General features: G+C 43.8%; 1 protein-coding gene across 2 annotated transcripts in view; it reads right to left on the reverse strand.

The window, feature by feature from the left end:
- Window positions 1-15,956, reverse strand: part of LOC121952362 (cell adhesion molecule DSCAML1-like) — a 65,046-nt gene that overhangs the window by 4,504 nt on the left and 44,586 nt on the right. Inside the window, exons 12-32 of one of the 2 annotated variants that reach the window (XM_042498988.2) lie at window positions 15,314-15,513; window positions 14,839-14,935; window positions 14,518-14,646; window positions 14,264-14,431; window positions 14,072-14,142; window positions 12,764-13,004; window positions 11,595-11,780; window positions 10,087-10,242; window positions 8,188-8,327; window positions 5,493-5,646; window positions 4,811-4,928; window positions 4,534-4,697; window positions 4,328-4,426; window positions 3,885-4,073; window positions 2,878-3,165; window positions 2,631-2,786; window positions 2,470-2,500; window positions 2,230-2,348; window positions 1,949-2,101; window positions 1,001-1,201; window positions 202-513 (exon numbers count right to left, since the gene is read on the reverse strand). In XM_042498988.2, the coding sequence (XP_042354922.2) occupies window positions 202-513; window positions 1,001-1,201; window positions 1,949-2,101; window positions 2,230-2,348; window positions 2,470-2,500; window positions 2,631-2,786; window positions 2,878-3,165; window positions 3,885-4,073; window positions 4,328-4,426; window positions 4,534-4,697; window positions 4,811-4,928; window positions 5,493-5,646; window positions 8,188-8,327; window positions 10,087-10,242; window positions 11,595-11,780; window positions 12,764-13,004; window positions 14,072-14,142; window positions 14,264-14,431; window positions 14,518-14,646; window positions 14,839-14,935; window positions 15,314-15,513 (3,372 nt within the window). The remainder of the gene's footprint in view (window positions 1-201; window positions 514-1,000; window positions 1,202-1,948; window positions 2,102-2,229; window positions 2,349-2,469; window positions 2,501-2,630; window positions 2,787-2,877; window positions 3,166-3,884; window positions 4,074-4,327; window positions 4,427-4,533; window positions 4,698-4,810; window positions 4,929-5,492; window positions 5,647-8,187; window positions 8,328-10,086; window positions 10,243-11,594; window positions 11,781-12,763; window positions 13,005-14,071; window positions 14,143-14,263; window positions 14,432-14,517; window positions 14,647-14,838; window positions 14,936-15,313; window positions 15,514-15,956) is intronic. The other variant, XM_042498989.2, reaches the window with a different exon arrangement.

The following is a 15,956-nucleotide window of genomic DNA, read 5'->3' on the forward strand; positions in this document are numbered from 1 at the left end:
TGGCCTCACTTTACCCTCAGTCCTGTGTGTCAGTGTCTTGCTGGGTTGCAGTAAACAGAAAGAAACAAGAATCTGCAGTCTATAATGACTGTCTTAACTGCAACCTGTAGTACGCTACAACAGGTGAGCTGAGTGCAAAATGCATTATCAAAGGTAATAATTTGAGTCTATGCAGGGATTCAAGCATCTTTTCATACTTACTTTTGTTAGCGCGGTGGGGAATGGGCACAGCCACATTTTTACCGCGGTCATAATCCTGCGGTTTGGGCGGCGAGGCAGTGAAGCGGCAGATGCCTGGTTCAGACGGCGTGCTGAGGGAGGTCATGCTGTCTGCCGGGTCATTGGTACCTGTGGTCATTTGGTCCGATGAGCTATCGGAGATGAAACACTCTGTGATGGTGAACTTGGCGTGCTGCAGGTGCTCCTCCAGCTTGGCGTGCTCGTAGGCTCTCGCCAGCTCCTCATAAGTGGAAGAGGCGCTCTCTGTGGACACCATGCTGTTGCGACCCTTATCTGGAAAAACAAATTATAAATTAATCTCCTTGGGTGTCAAATAAGAGCTCATATGAGTCACATGTTCAGTTTCCTTACCTTCAAGATGGTTTGATTGATTTAAAAAATGCATTTTTGTTGTCAGAGACATTTTTAACTGCTTGTTTCACTCCATTTGTATTCTTACAGTACCTTGTTGCTTTGTAATAGCGCAACAGGTAGCACTTGTGATAGTAGGTTTGGTAGTCAGGGGCTTAACTCGAACATTAGGTACTGCAGTCAAGTCTTTTAGAAAGGCAATGTTAAGTAAGATAAGAAGGTTAAAAAAACTTAAATTTGTAGTTTGACAATGCACATCATCGTGTATTTATATGCCTTGAGTTTTGGTTCGAAGACTTTTCAATATTTTCAGAAAAGAACTACTTTTGGTGTAAAAAGTGTAAAAGCAATGGTAGCACCTAAGTGTAGCAGTGTCCTTGTTCAGTGGTACTGGCTGGGATCGACCCACCTGTGTCTTGCGACAAGCTGGCGCTGTAGCTGTCGCTCTCGGTGGCGGTGATGCCATGAGAGCCCATCGTCCGCCAGTCGGAGGTCAGAGTTCGTGCCGATGCTGTCGACTGGCTCTGACTGGGTCGGCTCAGTGTCCACTGGCTGGAATATCTGTTCCTGGAGCTGTGAGCTGATTTTATGCTCTTCCTGGACACGGGGTCTGTGAGAGGTCACAGTGATCAGAGAGCAGCTTGGTAGTACAAAGACTGTGTATTCATGTATTGATTATCACTAAGATTAGATATTGTTTTTACGGACTGAGATGGATGAAGTGCAGTTGAAGAAGAGATTAAAGCTTTCACCTGCATTTACCTGCTCAATCAATTTCCTGTCCTGTCACTTTAAGAGTTGGGAATGTTTTTGCATGTATCTTTGAGGCAGATGAAGTGTAAGTAGCCAATGTGGCTATTTACACCCAGTAAAGGTTACTGGTCTATTCTGTTAAGTTAACATACACAGCGGATATTCAACTACTACTTTAAACATCCTTAAAATGGAAAATAATAAGTTAACTAAGTCTAAAAATGATAACTGAACGTTGGCTCACATGGGACTCAAACCCGACTCTCCTCTGTGCATGTCCTGTGTTTGACCCATTCATCTACTACGTCTTCCTCCCCTCACGGACTGTGCTGCTCTTTATACTATGTAACCTGACTTTCTGGCACTACAATTGTACCTTTTTATTTTGTAAATTTTACCACTTTAGAGAAAATCAAAGATTGGCTAGTGCTGTCCTAACCTTGTCGATCTGACAAGAACTAGTCAATCACAGCATGCAGAGGCATCCATGATAACACATCATAGGGATGGGTGTACATAGCTGAATAGCTGCATGCAGTGTGACTATTCTCCGGGTGCAAATAAACACTCTGAATCTTTTATTCAAAAAGAGAAACAAACTCACTTGTGCCTGGGCGGATGTCCGACATGTCAATCAAAGGCCCTGAGTTCTGGATAAGGGCTTGGTGGTGCAGAGACACGCCTGTGCAGAAGTTCTGCGGATTCACTGATTGGCTGAACTCTGTGTCTGTCACCGGCACTGCTGCCTTGTCCTCCCCTGTTGCAGGAAAAAAGATGAGGATATACAACAGTTAGACATAAAAAAAAATGTTATTTATCTAGCACGAGCTTCTAGAAAATGACACTGATATATGATGAGTGTTGTAGTCAAGAGCAGCCACATGCCTATCTGTTTGATGCCTTCTTTGTCCTCAATGAGCAGCTGAACACGTGGGATGTCAATGTGGAGCCTCGGTCCTTGAGGAGGGCCCTTCACTGGAGTGTCGATACTGCGATTGTTCTTGCTGCATACATACATGAAAATGACACATATTGTATTATAGGGTTTTAAAAAATGGGAATATGAAATATGTCCTCCTCCACACAGTACACATAAAAATGATGCTCATAACTGCTGGCTCTTACCTGATAAGCATCTCAGCGAGGCTCTTAGCATCTAAAAGAAGACAATATCTTAATTAGATTATAGTTGGCTGTGAAGATAATCGTTTCAACTTGTCACTCCATGTTACATTAATCCATTACACACAATAACACTGATCTCCCTCTGAACTTCTTCCTCTCACCTCTAAGTCGTTTAAGCCTCTTCTCTTTGCGTTTCTTGCGGATAATGAAGAGCAAAGCAACACCAAGAGTAACCAGGATGACGGGAGAGCCGATGGAGAACAGCTTCTTCACATCATCCCCTTCTCCCCGAGCTGATTTAATGGGAGGGATTGTACCTTTGGAGAGAAAAAGAAAGGAGGGAAAAATTGGTACAGAAAATTAAGTGAAAGACGCACTCAGATAGAAAAATATGCAGGATAAACTTACTGCCATCATAGTCGGTGGTGGCAAACTGGGAGCTCTGGTTGCCACACCCAGCGCTGTTGCAGGCCTTCATTTTGAGCTCGTACCATGTGGCCTCGCGCAGCTCGCTGAGGAAGAGCTGAGTGGTGGAGTTGGCCTTGAGGCTCTGCCAGGCCCAGGTACCTTTGGGCCTAAAGTCCAGCATCATGTCAGTGATGGGGCAGCCGCCGCTGGTCCAGCCCTGCAGGTTGAGCCCCGCGTGAGTGGAGTTGATGTGGGTGAGCAGCGGCTGATCTTTATTGAACACTGGTTCTGTAGAGAGGACAGAACAACAAGAGGTTAGAAAGAAGGGGGTAACGCCAAAAGGAAAATATAGTATGATGGTTTCATCTATTAATCTTTTAATGATTTAACCGCAGGGGAAAAAAATATTATCATTTTAAGAAATATTTCACATTTAATTCATCATTTTTTAGTTTTTTTTTCGAAATACAACGCCTTAAGTCACAGAGGAGATTTTCAGTGTTTTGCAGCACTATGCAACGTGACAAAAGAACACAGAGAGTCCCATCTTGTTGCATTATTGATTCTGAATATTTTCATATAGAGACTGACGTTTTATCCAATTTCATATCACTGCATCACAGCAACACTGTCTTTCTGCAAGAGGCAGTTTTTGAAGGTATACTATGCAGGAGTTGACTGTTTCTGTGTGTAAACAGAATCACCAGCTAAAGTGAAAGTACAAGGACAACCCCAGATCCACTCTCCTTTTAGAGTGAGCTTTATCTGCTTGGAGTTTCCTTTTGCAATATTTGAATTTTTTGACATTGTGTACCATTTTTGTGGCTTTCTCTTCAATTTTTACTGGTTACAATCTTACACCTGGTCGCCCCTACCTCCCCTGCACTCTGTCCTGACCGTCCTGATGACAGCAACATGAGAAGAAAATAGTTAACCCCAGAGTTATAGTCTGTTCACTTGTTTCCTGCTTCACTCATGTCTACAGCACTTAAGCTTCAGCCCCTCACCTCTTCCATGTGTCTTGGCCTCAATGATCTCACTAATGCGCCCTGAGCCCACGCTGTTCTTGGCGGCCAACTTGACCTTGTACCAGGTTCCGCAGCGCAGATTGTCCAGCCTGAAGGAGCGTTCACTGGAGCTGATGAACACATCCCTCCATTCCTCCGTGTTGTCCACAGAATACTGCAGCACGAATCCTGCAGAATCACACAGCATAAGTCATTTCGAACAACTGCTGTAAATACAAGAAATCAAAGACAGTTGAGGATCATTGCTGGTGCTGCTGCTACATCTGTTGGACACCAGGGGGCAACAATCAGCTACAATCAACTCTACTTTGACTACTTCTTAAACAGAAGCATTGTTTACACTGTTGTTTGCAGTATGAGTGCAACCAAAGTACATTGAAAAAGATTTGGGCAGGTGTTTCTCTCTACTCAGAAAGTCTTACCTCTGATGGAGCTTCCCCCATTGTCCCCAGGGATCCAAGCCAGGGTGATGGAGGAGGTGGAGGTAGTGGAAACGGTCAGACGAGGCTGATCGGGAGGAACTGGATGTACACACACAGAGACAAGGACTCAAAAACAGAACAAAAACAAAGAAAACACAACCTCCACTGATCTCTTCCACTCAAATCCACCTTCCAGTCTTTCTTACCTTGCACCACCAGATTGACTATGATGGTGTCAAAGCCTAGAGTGTTTGTGGCCGTACAGGTATAGTACCCTGAATCTTCTGCTTTGACTGACCGTAGCACCAGTGTGCCGTTGGATAAGATCTGCCGCTGACTGTCAGCTGTCACCGGGATGGCAGAGTCCTCACTGACAGAGTACAGACAGGTTACAGGGTGAGTTATTTTTTCTCTTGTAGGCAGCAGTATCTGTCTGAGTGAGTCATGACGCTGACATATAAGCAGTATAAGATGAGCTCTGACCTGTCTTTGGTCCATTTAATTGTGGGGGCGGGCTCTCCCACTGAGCTGCAAGGCAGACGCACTTCCTTCATCCAGGGTGTGGTCACCGTGCCCCCAAAGGACAGGATCTTAGCCGGGACTGCAACAGGAAAAATAAACTGATTAAAATTGACTCACGGAGGATGATAGATGCACCGAGACAACACAAAAACTGCATCTTTCTCACAAAGTGTCTTCTTAGTACTTTCAGATATCTAACTGCCTGTCTCTGAATGAGTGGCCCAGATTGCCTGAGGGGAACGACCTTTACTCGCTGCTGAGTGAATAAAAAGCTGTAGCGCACTGTTTTAGTGTGGCCCCTCCTCTAACCTCTTAGTGTCAGTCTATCTTTTCTCCACAGATCCTCCCCTCTATTGATTCTCGCCTGCTACCTCTCTCCCCAAGGGTCATTTTACTGGATAGGCCCTGTTCATCACCACATAATTAACAACAGCGTTCCTTGCAACGTAGCCGCTACTCAATCAATACTACGGCTGTCAATCAATAACAGGGAGCAGACAGAGAGAGGAGGAGGGAGAGTGATGAAAGTGATCTGGAGATCATGTTGCCGTTTCATGGCAATCTTCACAGCGCTCTGCCTCATAACCTTTACAGAAACCTCTTTACCCTTCTCCTCCACTACAGGCTCGCCCGCAGGACCCACCTTTCCCAGCAGGCTCCACTGTGACCTTTGAGCTGATGTTGCCTCGGCCGGCGGTTGTCACGGCCGCAGCCCAGATGTGGTATTGTTTGCCACGGCTAAGGTGCGTGATACGATAGAAGAGCATCTCCGGGTTGGCCTCGTACTCGCTGGGTGCCTGGGACAGAGGGCACGCAAGGTCATGTTAGCGCAAACGATGATAGGACAGTGACCCGACAGGCGTGGTGGCAGCTCTTTTTACAGGTTATATATCTCAAATGGATATTGAAAGAGAAAGAGAAACATTCTGCCCATAGGTCTTTTTTTTTTTTTTTTTACATTTAACTGCTTTTCCAGTTAAGTTTTGCCTTGTCTTAATTATAGAATGAATTTTACTGTCTTTGACTGACTGATAACTCGTCCATTTTCAAAATAAGTAAATACAGTCGGTCCAAAAAATATCAGTAAACATGCATAACTCCTTCCAAAATCCAAAAACTCCAATTTGTGATTTTAGTTGGGGTAAAGACAATGATTGCTCCATGAACGAATTGGGAAAAATGTATTTGGTTCCCTTTAAACATAATTTATAACACTGATATGTATTCATATTCCTTATGAATTTCCTCATTGATTACTGAATTTAAGCACTGAGATGTTTTGTAAATGGATCATTTTCTCATGTTTACTGGTTCTCAAAATGGGTACATGTTGATATTGGAGGCCTTTCTCAGCTGTAAATGATGACCTCTCTGTGGACTCCACATCTCTGTTCATGTAGATTGTCCTGTGAACTCTTTCTATGCTTTGAAAAAATGAGCTCAGATGATTGTTTTCATGAATCCTGAAGCAGACAAAAAATGTATTTATTCACCTTTGAGAAACAAGATAAATGTTTTGAGTGTTCGACGGCCTTTTGCGGGAAAAATTAAGTGTTGTGCTACACAGCAGAAATGAATGTGGTGATTGCATTTAATGTTTTGAGATTTAAAACAATGTTTCAGAACTGTTACAATTAAGCTTAAATTTAGAAACACTAAGATTAAAAAAAACAACCATGCATGAAGATTGTGTGCATGGTAGAGCTGCAAAAATGAATCGATTAATCCAATGACTGTTAACTATGAAGTTAATTGTCAACTAATTTGATAATCGATTAATAAGTTTGAGTCATTTCTCAGGAAAACAAAGTCAGAGTTCACTGATCTCAGCATCATAAACGTGAATATTTTCTGGTTTCTTTACTCCTCAGTAAACTGGATACTTTTGGGTTGTGGACAAAACAAGACATTTGAGGATATCATCTTTGGTTTTGGGAAAAACAGAACATACACACATATATACATATACATTTTCTATACCAAAAAACTAGTCGATTAATCGAGAAAATAATCAACAGATTAATCAACAATGAAAATAATTGTTAGATGCAACTCAGTGAATGGATTTCACCCTTTTATCATTTTTTTTTAGAACGAGACAAAATAGAGCAGCTCACTCTACTAGTCCAAAAATTCCTGACACAAATTAAATTATTTCACCTCACATAGGCAAAATTTATTCACTGGGTTGAGAAAAATCTCATTTTAGGCCTCAATGCTGGATTAAATTATGTGTTCCTGTGGATATTTTTCCTACAAACACATCTTTGAAAAAATATTCAAACATACACCTGCAGGCACGCAAAGACACACACGCCAACACACGCGCACAGAAATGCTGTTCTCTCTCAAGTCGATGCTCTGTTCTATCTCTTTAATCTGTTCATCTCTCAGTGCTCATCTTCAGTTCCTTCACCATTTGCTTTTCTCCTCTTTCCCTCTATCCCCCTCTGTCTAGCTCAGTGAAGAGGAGAGGATGGAGGGACAGAGGAAGGGAGGAGGGAGGATGTGAGTGTGTGTGTGTGTGTGTGTGTGTGTGTGTGTGTGTGTGTGTGTGTGTAGGGGGTGCGTTCGAACATTCCTTCAGCATCGCGGCAGTGTTGTGGTGATCCAGGGAGTGATACAGGGAGATAATGAAAAGACGGACAAAAGCACTCTCATCTCGATGTGACTGATACCCTCCTCTGCACCTCCCTTCTTTCTAGCCTCTCTCCCCCTCTTCCTCTCCCTTCATCTCTCTCTTTTCCCCTCATTTCCCCCTCGCTCTCTTCCTACCTCTAATGGTGTTTCTCTTTCTCTCTCCCAACCCCCCCCCTTCCCTCCCTCCCTGCCTGCGCTCATTTACATGGCACTCATGCACAGAGAGGGAGGAGTATTTGTGAATAATAAGAAAGTGAGATTCTATCCTGATATCAGATTTCACTGTGTGCTGGTGTTTGTGTGCACATGATCTAACCAAAACTGAAATGCCACACACGCGTGTATAAATAGAAAATGTTGAAATGTGATGTCTGTGTGTGTGTGTGTGTGTGTGTGTGTGTTTCTGATGCGGCAGTGTGCATGTGTGAGCTTGTTCTCGGCTTCATTTGCATATCTACGTCTCATCACGTTGCCAAGACAACCTCATCTGTTCATCTGGGAGGGCAGGAAATAAAGCGATGGTGCAAACACGGTGAAAGAGAGACACTTGCAAAGACACACACATACAGGTTCAATTAATAATAGTGGTTACAAATTAATTATTTCCATTGGAAGATTTTTATCACTTGCATCTCAATCACCCGCAGCATTTTCAATTGGCCCCCCTTATGAGTCACACCCACAGAGGAAGCTCTTACCGGCTGCCCAGACCCCGGACTGGAGCAGTAGATGGTGTACTTGCGGATAACACCGTTTGGTTTGTGAGGAGGCAACCAGGACACGACCACACTGCTCGGAGAGGAGGGAACCGCCTTGATGCCAGCTGGTGGACCAGGAACTATAAAAAACACATAGAAACATCAGCAAAGCGGGCTCACATGTGTGCTCAGTGTGTGTTTTTGTGTGCACACGCTGGGTGTTAGATGCCTATTAAAGTGAGCAGGCTTGTTTGCAGATTGCTAGTCTTATCCCGCACTAAGCCGCTCTGGGAGGACTTGGAAGAACTCCCTTTGGGTGGACAGTGGTGGCAACATATGTTCATTCAGACATCGGTCAGCAGTTCTGACTCTGCGACACCCAGCATTCTCTTAACTCTCAAACCCACAAACAGATTAGACACTAGTGTCTGATCCTCTGCTAGCCACTTAAGCTTGACACCGGACACCACTTAATGCTCTCATGGCCATCTAAAGGCGTAAGAAGGGTTTAAAATGGCTGCACACTTTACAAAACACATCAGGATACTGGATTCTGTGGAACAATAATGCTTTTGTCACATTGGTTTTACAGTATGGGGTTCACAGTGTCAAGCCTTTTCAATCCCCACCATATATAACTTGCACTTGACAGTGGGCCTCATCTGGGGTCTACAGAAAGTGGCTACCATACAGTGTAAGACCCATCCCTCCACGTCAAACCCCCCAATTCCTCTTTTTTTCAATGCGAGGCCCCCTGATCCAGTCATTCACCCACAGACTCCTTCATCCTGCACATTACATGAGCGGGGATAAAAACTCTAAAAGGATAGATGTAGTGAGGGAGGTTTTAAAAGAGAGAGGCGGGGATGAAAGAATGGCGAGAATGATAGGTGCAGTTCCTGGGGGAGTGATGATGGTGGTGGTGGTGGTGGTGGGGAGGGGCAGGGGAGGCAGTCATCATTATCATAACTGGACCTCCATGTCAAAGTGGGAGTGGCAGTGGGAGGGGGGAGAGTTAAGTCCCATCTGGTGCCCAAAATCTGCCCAGGACAGACAGACAGACAGACAGACAGTCTGCACAGCCAGCACGGCCCGTGTGATGACGAGGAAGCCAGGCACAATGGTGCTGAGCGAGCATCCCCACCTACGTGAATATATTATGCACTGCTGTGCCAATCACAGGCAGATATGTCACAGTAAAGGGCTAATACACTCAACCAAAGACACAGAGAATGCAAGTCTGATTCAAATTGGCTGAGAACAAATAATTCTTGGCTGTGACATCTCTGTTATGTCTTATTTTGATGGCTTATTTGCTTTGTCAGCCAAGAACAAGCTGTGTGATCACCTTTCTATCTTTCCATCTTCAACCCTCGAGCCCCTACTCCTCCCCCTCCTCTATAAAGAGACATGGATCCGGCTGTAATCCCGCCTCCAATGGTGTAAGCAGAAAATTAATTCTCTCTAATCCAAGAGGAGTTAATCCCTATGCCTATGGCAAGAGGGCTGGTGGAAAGGATGCGGGCCCGGGCTGACGGCTGACTCCTGAATGGTATATGCTCCGAGGGAGCACCCCTCCTCTCCCCCCAATGTCTCCCGCCAGCCCTCCCTCAGCCATGAACCGTGGACCCAAAGCCTCTTAATTCTCATTAGCACTGCTAATGGAGCTTCCCAGCATAAATGAGCTTTTGTCATGGGTTTGAGATACAGCCCAGGACTCTTTTTTTATATAACCCCCCTTCCCATCTCCCTACCCCCTCTTCCATCACCCTGTACACTGTGCAAGTATACTTCATGCTTTGTTCCTCTGTTTGGATTTTTGTGCACTGTAACATATCAACAAATAAGCTAAATGCTGACATATTCTTCTGGAGAGTTTCTTTCTGTGTGTGCACTCACGGTCCTCGCGGGTTTGGATATACAGGACGTTGCTGCGGACCCCGTCTCCTGCTTGCGTGTAGGCCAGCACCTGAACACTGTAGTTGGTGAACTTCTCCAACCCTCGCAGCTCCACCTGTTCACGAGTGGTGGTGATATTCTGCATCTCTCCCCATTCTGAGGAGAGCAGGACAGAAAAACTGCTTTAGAGAGAACTGCTGGTTTATCTGGTGGACAGGAAACTCAGGCCAACTCTGTCTCAGACAAAACACATTTATACACTACTAATTTGCTTTGCTGATGCGTTTTGGTAGAAGCAGTTTGTGTGCTGCATCACATTTTGTTTTTCAGGTTAATGGTCAACTACAGCACTTGAATAAGGTTAAGAAAAGATTGTGGTTTTGGTTAAATATCCAAAAAGTCAACACATCCTGTCTCAGTCTAAAGTCTTACCCAAACCTTAACAGAGTGCTGTCATACAGTGGCAGACAAGAGCAAACAACCCAAAGTATTTCTCAAACAGGTGGAACTTGCTGCAACCACAGAAATGATAAGAATTCAAGAATACATACATACATACATAAAAAAAAAAAAACGCTACATATCCAGTCAAAACAACCAAAGTTCTCCAGGCCTCTAGGGGGAGCACTAAATGGAGCAGCTTGATTCAAGGGGAGAGACCGGAGGAGAGGATGTGTTCACTTTTTAATAGGGCAGAAAAGTGGAGTACAGAGGCAACATTAAAATGTTTTTCATTTACATTTGGCCTTGGTTTTTTACAATATGATTGATAACCAACCGACCTATGAACATTTTTTATGTTGCCTCTTTACCCTAACAAATACTGTCCCGTGTGGTCTCTCACTCTTTTGTCTAAAATCAAGCTGTTCCACTGAGTGCCCCTCCCAAAGACCCAGAGAACCTCTGTTGTGTTGACTGGATAAGCAGCCTTTTATCTATTGCATCAGTTTTTTGTGTTTTTAACTTTGCATTGTCTCTGTATTTGCAGCATGTTTATGTATTTATTTCAGCTTTCTGTAGCACATTTTTCCTTTAAAGTGCATTTTCTTTTGGTCTTTGAAATTGGAATTGTTTCTGAAGCTGCAGCCGTTTCTCCTAATGGAATTGTTTTGGGATGCTGTATTACGTTACGTACATACTTCTCTACACAGAACCAAAAACAATGTTAATTGTGCTTTTCTTGCCATAATCTGGATGTTACTTCCCACAAAACATATTTGCAAAAGCAAATTAGTTGAATATGACATTAATTTTTTAGGACTTAGGGTTGAACAGACAAAGGAGCACAAACACACTCAACTACTGTAACTGTAATCCCATCAATACTGACGGAGGAAAAAGACACGAAGCAACAGGCAAACATGGACAAATTCAAAGACACACAGGAACAGGAAGTGCTTCATGAGCAAGGTTAATTAACACATTCTGACGCACAGCACTGACAGAGAGGTAGGTGGGTGGGAGGGTGGGTATTTGGTGAAGTTTAGAATGAGATAGGTGATAATTACTCTGCATTGGCCACTGGGCCTGGCCCCCACAGCACCCACCTCCGTCAGGGAAGAGGGACCAAAACACAACCCGGTAGCCTTTCAGCACACCGTGCAGCGTCAGCCGTGGAGGCTCTGCCCATGTGATCACCGCCTCGTCTGACGTCACGGAGATGGCTCGCACGTTCTGAGGAGGCTCGCTGGGCACTGAAGAGAGCAGAGGAGCGTTAGGTTAAAATAGCTCTGAGGCTGGTTTAAGGACTTGTCAAAAATCCTTGGGTATTGCTAAGAAGACCTGACTGATACAGTATGGCGGCTGAAACACAGACAATAAATAAATACTCAACAACAACAACCCACAGGCAATCTCTGCTGAAACAAATGAGCAAATAAACTCAAATTAGCTCTCAATAGTTCCTTGTTCAGTGCTAGCTTTTAGAGCACATAGAGGAGGTGCAGAGAGGGGTCGGTGCAGGGGAGGAAGAGCACTGAGAGGGGGCAACATGAATAGTAAAACAGCTACACCTTAAGAGGTTAAAATGCAGATGAGGAGAGTGGGGTGAACTAAAAGGTGGAGGATAAAATCTGAAAGACAATGTTCGTCTTTAAGATAATTGCGGCTGTAGGACCAGCTTCAGCCTTCCTATCAGGACAATTACCATCATCATATTACTGTCACCATGATCAGGGTGTATGAAAAAAAAAGATGGAAAATAGACAGAGGAAGGACAAGGAGGAAGAGTAGGGAACCAATGGGAGGAAGAGGAAGATAAAGAAAAGGAGAGGCAGAGTGGGCAGACATTTAGAGAGTAATGGGGTTCCTTGTTCCTCTCTCACTCTCTACCAGCCTAATGAGGGTGCTAATTAAAGCCCAAAGAAGAATGGGGGATGTGCTGCAAATTCATTCCTTCCATTTTTTGTGTGTGTCTTCATGTGTGTCTCTATGTATACGTTAGCTGTGCTAATTTATGTGTCTGCCATCCTGTTGCTCTAGTAACTCTATTTTCTTTTCTTTTTGGCAAATCAAAGAGATATGCGTTATGTATCTTTTAATTTCTGTCTCTCTCTGTCCTCCCACACTCCCTCCTACACATAGTCTAGCAGCCAACTCTCTCAGCTGTGTCTACAATCATTTTTTCTTCATCTTGTCATCTACATTTTCATCCATCCTCCCCTTGTGGCTCTCCTACCATCTTCCAGTGTGGTAGCGTTGATCTCAGTACTGGATGGGCCCGTCCCGGCTCTGTTGAAGGCCTGGACCACCACCCCATACTGGGCAAACTTCTTAAGGTTGTCCAAGGTGTAGACTTCACTGTCCCCTGTAGCTTTCATCTCCACAATGCTGTACTGGCCGTTGCTGCCGGGACCGTTCTCTCTGTAGCCGATCTGGTAGCCTCGGATTACCCCGTTCTGCAGCTCCTTTTTAGGAGCCTGGAAGAAATGTGGTGATAGCAGTTAATAATGATTGACTGCATTAAAATTTCTGGTGAGTTATTTTGGGAATTTGGTAGTAAAATGTACAGCAATGGCAGTTAAAATGAAACAACACACAAGCTCAATGAATGCAGAATTTCCTATACATTTTATGATGATCTGTTTTTTTTTTTTCCTGTGGTGTCAGTGATATATGTGAAGCTCACAATTTGCTTTCTGGCAGTGTGCTTGTCCCTCATAGGGCACTAACAGCAAAAGATTTTGCACTTCTTACCATGAATTCATTTCTATAAAATAATATATATTCATTTTTAAGCTTGTCACAATGTAGTGTATTAACAAATTTAACATTTAGCCTTGTCTTAACTTAAGAGTAGGTAGGTTAAGACATACAAGTATTCAGTTTTCAGGTCAGTATTAAAAGGAACTTTTAAAGCATTAGTTTACCCCAAGATAAAATATGCAAGAAGTTAAGAAGTTTCATGTAGGAGCCATTTTATTTTAACTGAAATACACTTGACAACTGAATCACTGTGCAGAAGGAAGTGTGCATCTAATCATAGAAAACTTGTGCTCATGATAGTATCAGATGTAGACATTAATGGCGTCCTCCTCGGCTGAGCTGTAACATTAGCTAGGTTAGTGGTGCTAGTTGAGCTAGCAGTAGATGCACACTCTCTTCTGTGTGGTGGTACAGTTGGCAGGTGTAGTTCGACAAAAAGTTCCTAAATGATACTGCTCATAATAAGCTCAGTGGATTATCGAGTAAGCATGTCATTATTTCTGGAAAAGAGACAGTTGATGCATCTTTATTTTCATTTTTTTTTTTATTCTTAAAGCACCACAAGCCGAGTGCCATCTAGCTCCATTATATTCTAGAGAACGCAGATATCTCTATAGCCGATATCTCCCAACACTCAGCGATTCACACCAAAATATTCTTAAGAGAAAAAAATATATGTTTTGGATTCTGGGGTGAGCAGTTCTTTTAAATAAACTGGTGTGCCGACAGTTGTACATTATGAGTGCATTTGGTATAATAATGTACATAGCAGTGATTTTACCCTCCATGTAACCCGGATGCTTTGAGAGGTCATCGGTTGGAGGATTACTTCCATTGGCGGTCCATCAGGAGCTGTTGATGGAGGACGTCAGATAAGAGTCAGTATTCTTAGCCCTCTTCCATACATAGACAAAGTAAGGCAAAGACATAGAGGAAAACAGTGTGATTTTCAGAAGGGAAAACAATCACTTACGTGCTTCCTCAGTGCTGATCGTGAGCTCTTTGCTGGGAAGGCTGCGGCCTATCTTGTTATAGGAATACATGCGGATGCTGTAAACGCAGGCTGGGTGCAACTCTACGATGTTGGCCTGGTTGTTGGTGGGTGAGATGTTTCTTGTCGTGTACATGTGGTCCCAGGAGTCTGTTGATTAAAAAAAAAAAAAGATTTTTGAGACATCATGTATCTACAAAATATCTAATATTCATATTAAAATTTAGGATATCTACCTGATTTGTTCTTGTACTCGATGTCATAGCTGGTGATGATGCTGTTTCCGTCGAACCTTTGGATCCAGCGTAGGTTCATGCTCCTGTCCTTCACCTCCCTCACTTCGAGTTCAGGCGGATCTGGTGGTTCTGTGTGAGACAGAAAAAAAAGAGCAGAGGTGAGAACCTTTCACCTGCAAAAGCACTGGAGTTCTGGGTCTATAACATTTTACCACTGTACACTTTACATAATTACATGTGCAATGTTATGAAGCCTAATGTTTTAGTAAATTAAAGAAGATGGTGAGACACATATCTACACAGAGAACATGGTAGAGGTACCTTGCACAGTGAGTTGGATGAGCCCTCGACCCTCTCCATAAGAGTTGATTGCGTGGCAGGAGAAGAAGACAGAATCTCCTCGCTCGGCTGGGTTCAGCTGTGAGCATCGACACAAACAGTAAAAGGTTACAATGTGCCAAATCAATCATGTCTAACTCTGTGAACTAATGTACAATGCTGCCTATGTCCCAAAAGTTAAGAGATGACTGACATTATGTACCATAAGTGACTTATAATGCCTTATGGGGCTGTATTTTGAAAAATGGACACTTCTTACTCCACCTTAAACTACTGGAAAAGTTAACACTGGTGGAACGTATTTTACAGGAATGAAAGACAGTTTGCCCAACACATTCTCACTTCCAACTCATCAAATATCAACAAATTACTTTCCCATTACTCTTTGCTCTCTCTCAGTTTTGTTATGAGGACATTTTGCTGAGCTAAGTGCTGGGAGTTCTATTTCGTATCTGACCTTAAGTGTAGAGATGACTTCGTCCCCCTTCTTGTTGATGGTGATGGAGTAACGGGGGTTCCTCTCAGCGTCGATGACGGTGTCTCCTCTCTCCCAGCGGATGATGATGGGCTGCTCGCCCCGTGCTGTGCAGTTCAGCTCCTTGGTCTGGCCCTTCCTCGCCATGGTGGTGTTGGGGTGGCTGGTGATCATGGCTGGAACTGAGCAGAATCGCAGACATATGTCAATGTGACGGATGGTATTATATGGAGTAATGAGACGAGGGAATGGGGATGTGGTATTGGAAACCGAGGATATATTACAGATGTATGGACATCTCTATTTCTGCACTTCGTTCTCCATTTTCATTTCACGCTTCAAGCCCCGCTGGCCCTCTTACCCTACCTCCTCCCCGTCTGCCCTCTTCTTCTACTCCTGAATCTTTTCCACCTCCTTTCCTCAGACATAGATTATTGATTGAAGGGGTTCCTGCGGTTTTGTTTTCATCACTAATTCATCAACCCTTTTCCCCACCAAACATTCAGGAGCACACAGACCGGCAGCCGGAACACATCAATCAATAGCAAAGATACCCCCAGTTAGTGATGTGCAGGACGGAGACAAGGTTTTGTTAGGTTCAGTGCAGGCCGCAGTAGCCTGGGGC

Source organism: Plectropomus leopardus, chromosome 15, assembly GCF_026936395.1.
Source record: "Plectropomus leopardus strain MGB_pleo_1.0 chromosome 15, ASM2693639v1, whole genome shotgun sequence".
NCBI classification, from domain to species: Eukaryota; Metazoa; Chordata; class Actinopteri; order Perciformes; family Serranidae; genus Plectropomus; species Plectropomus leopardus.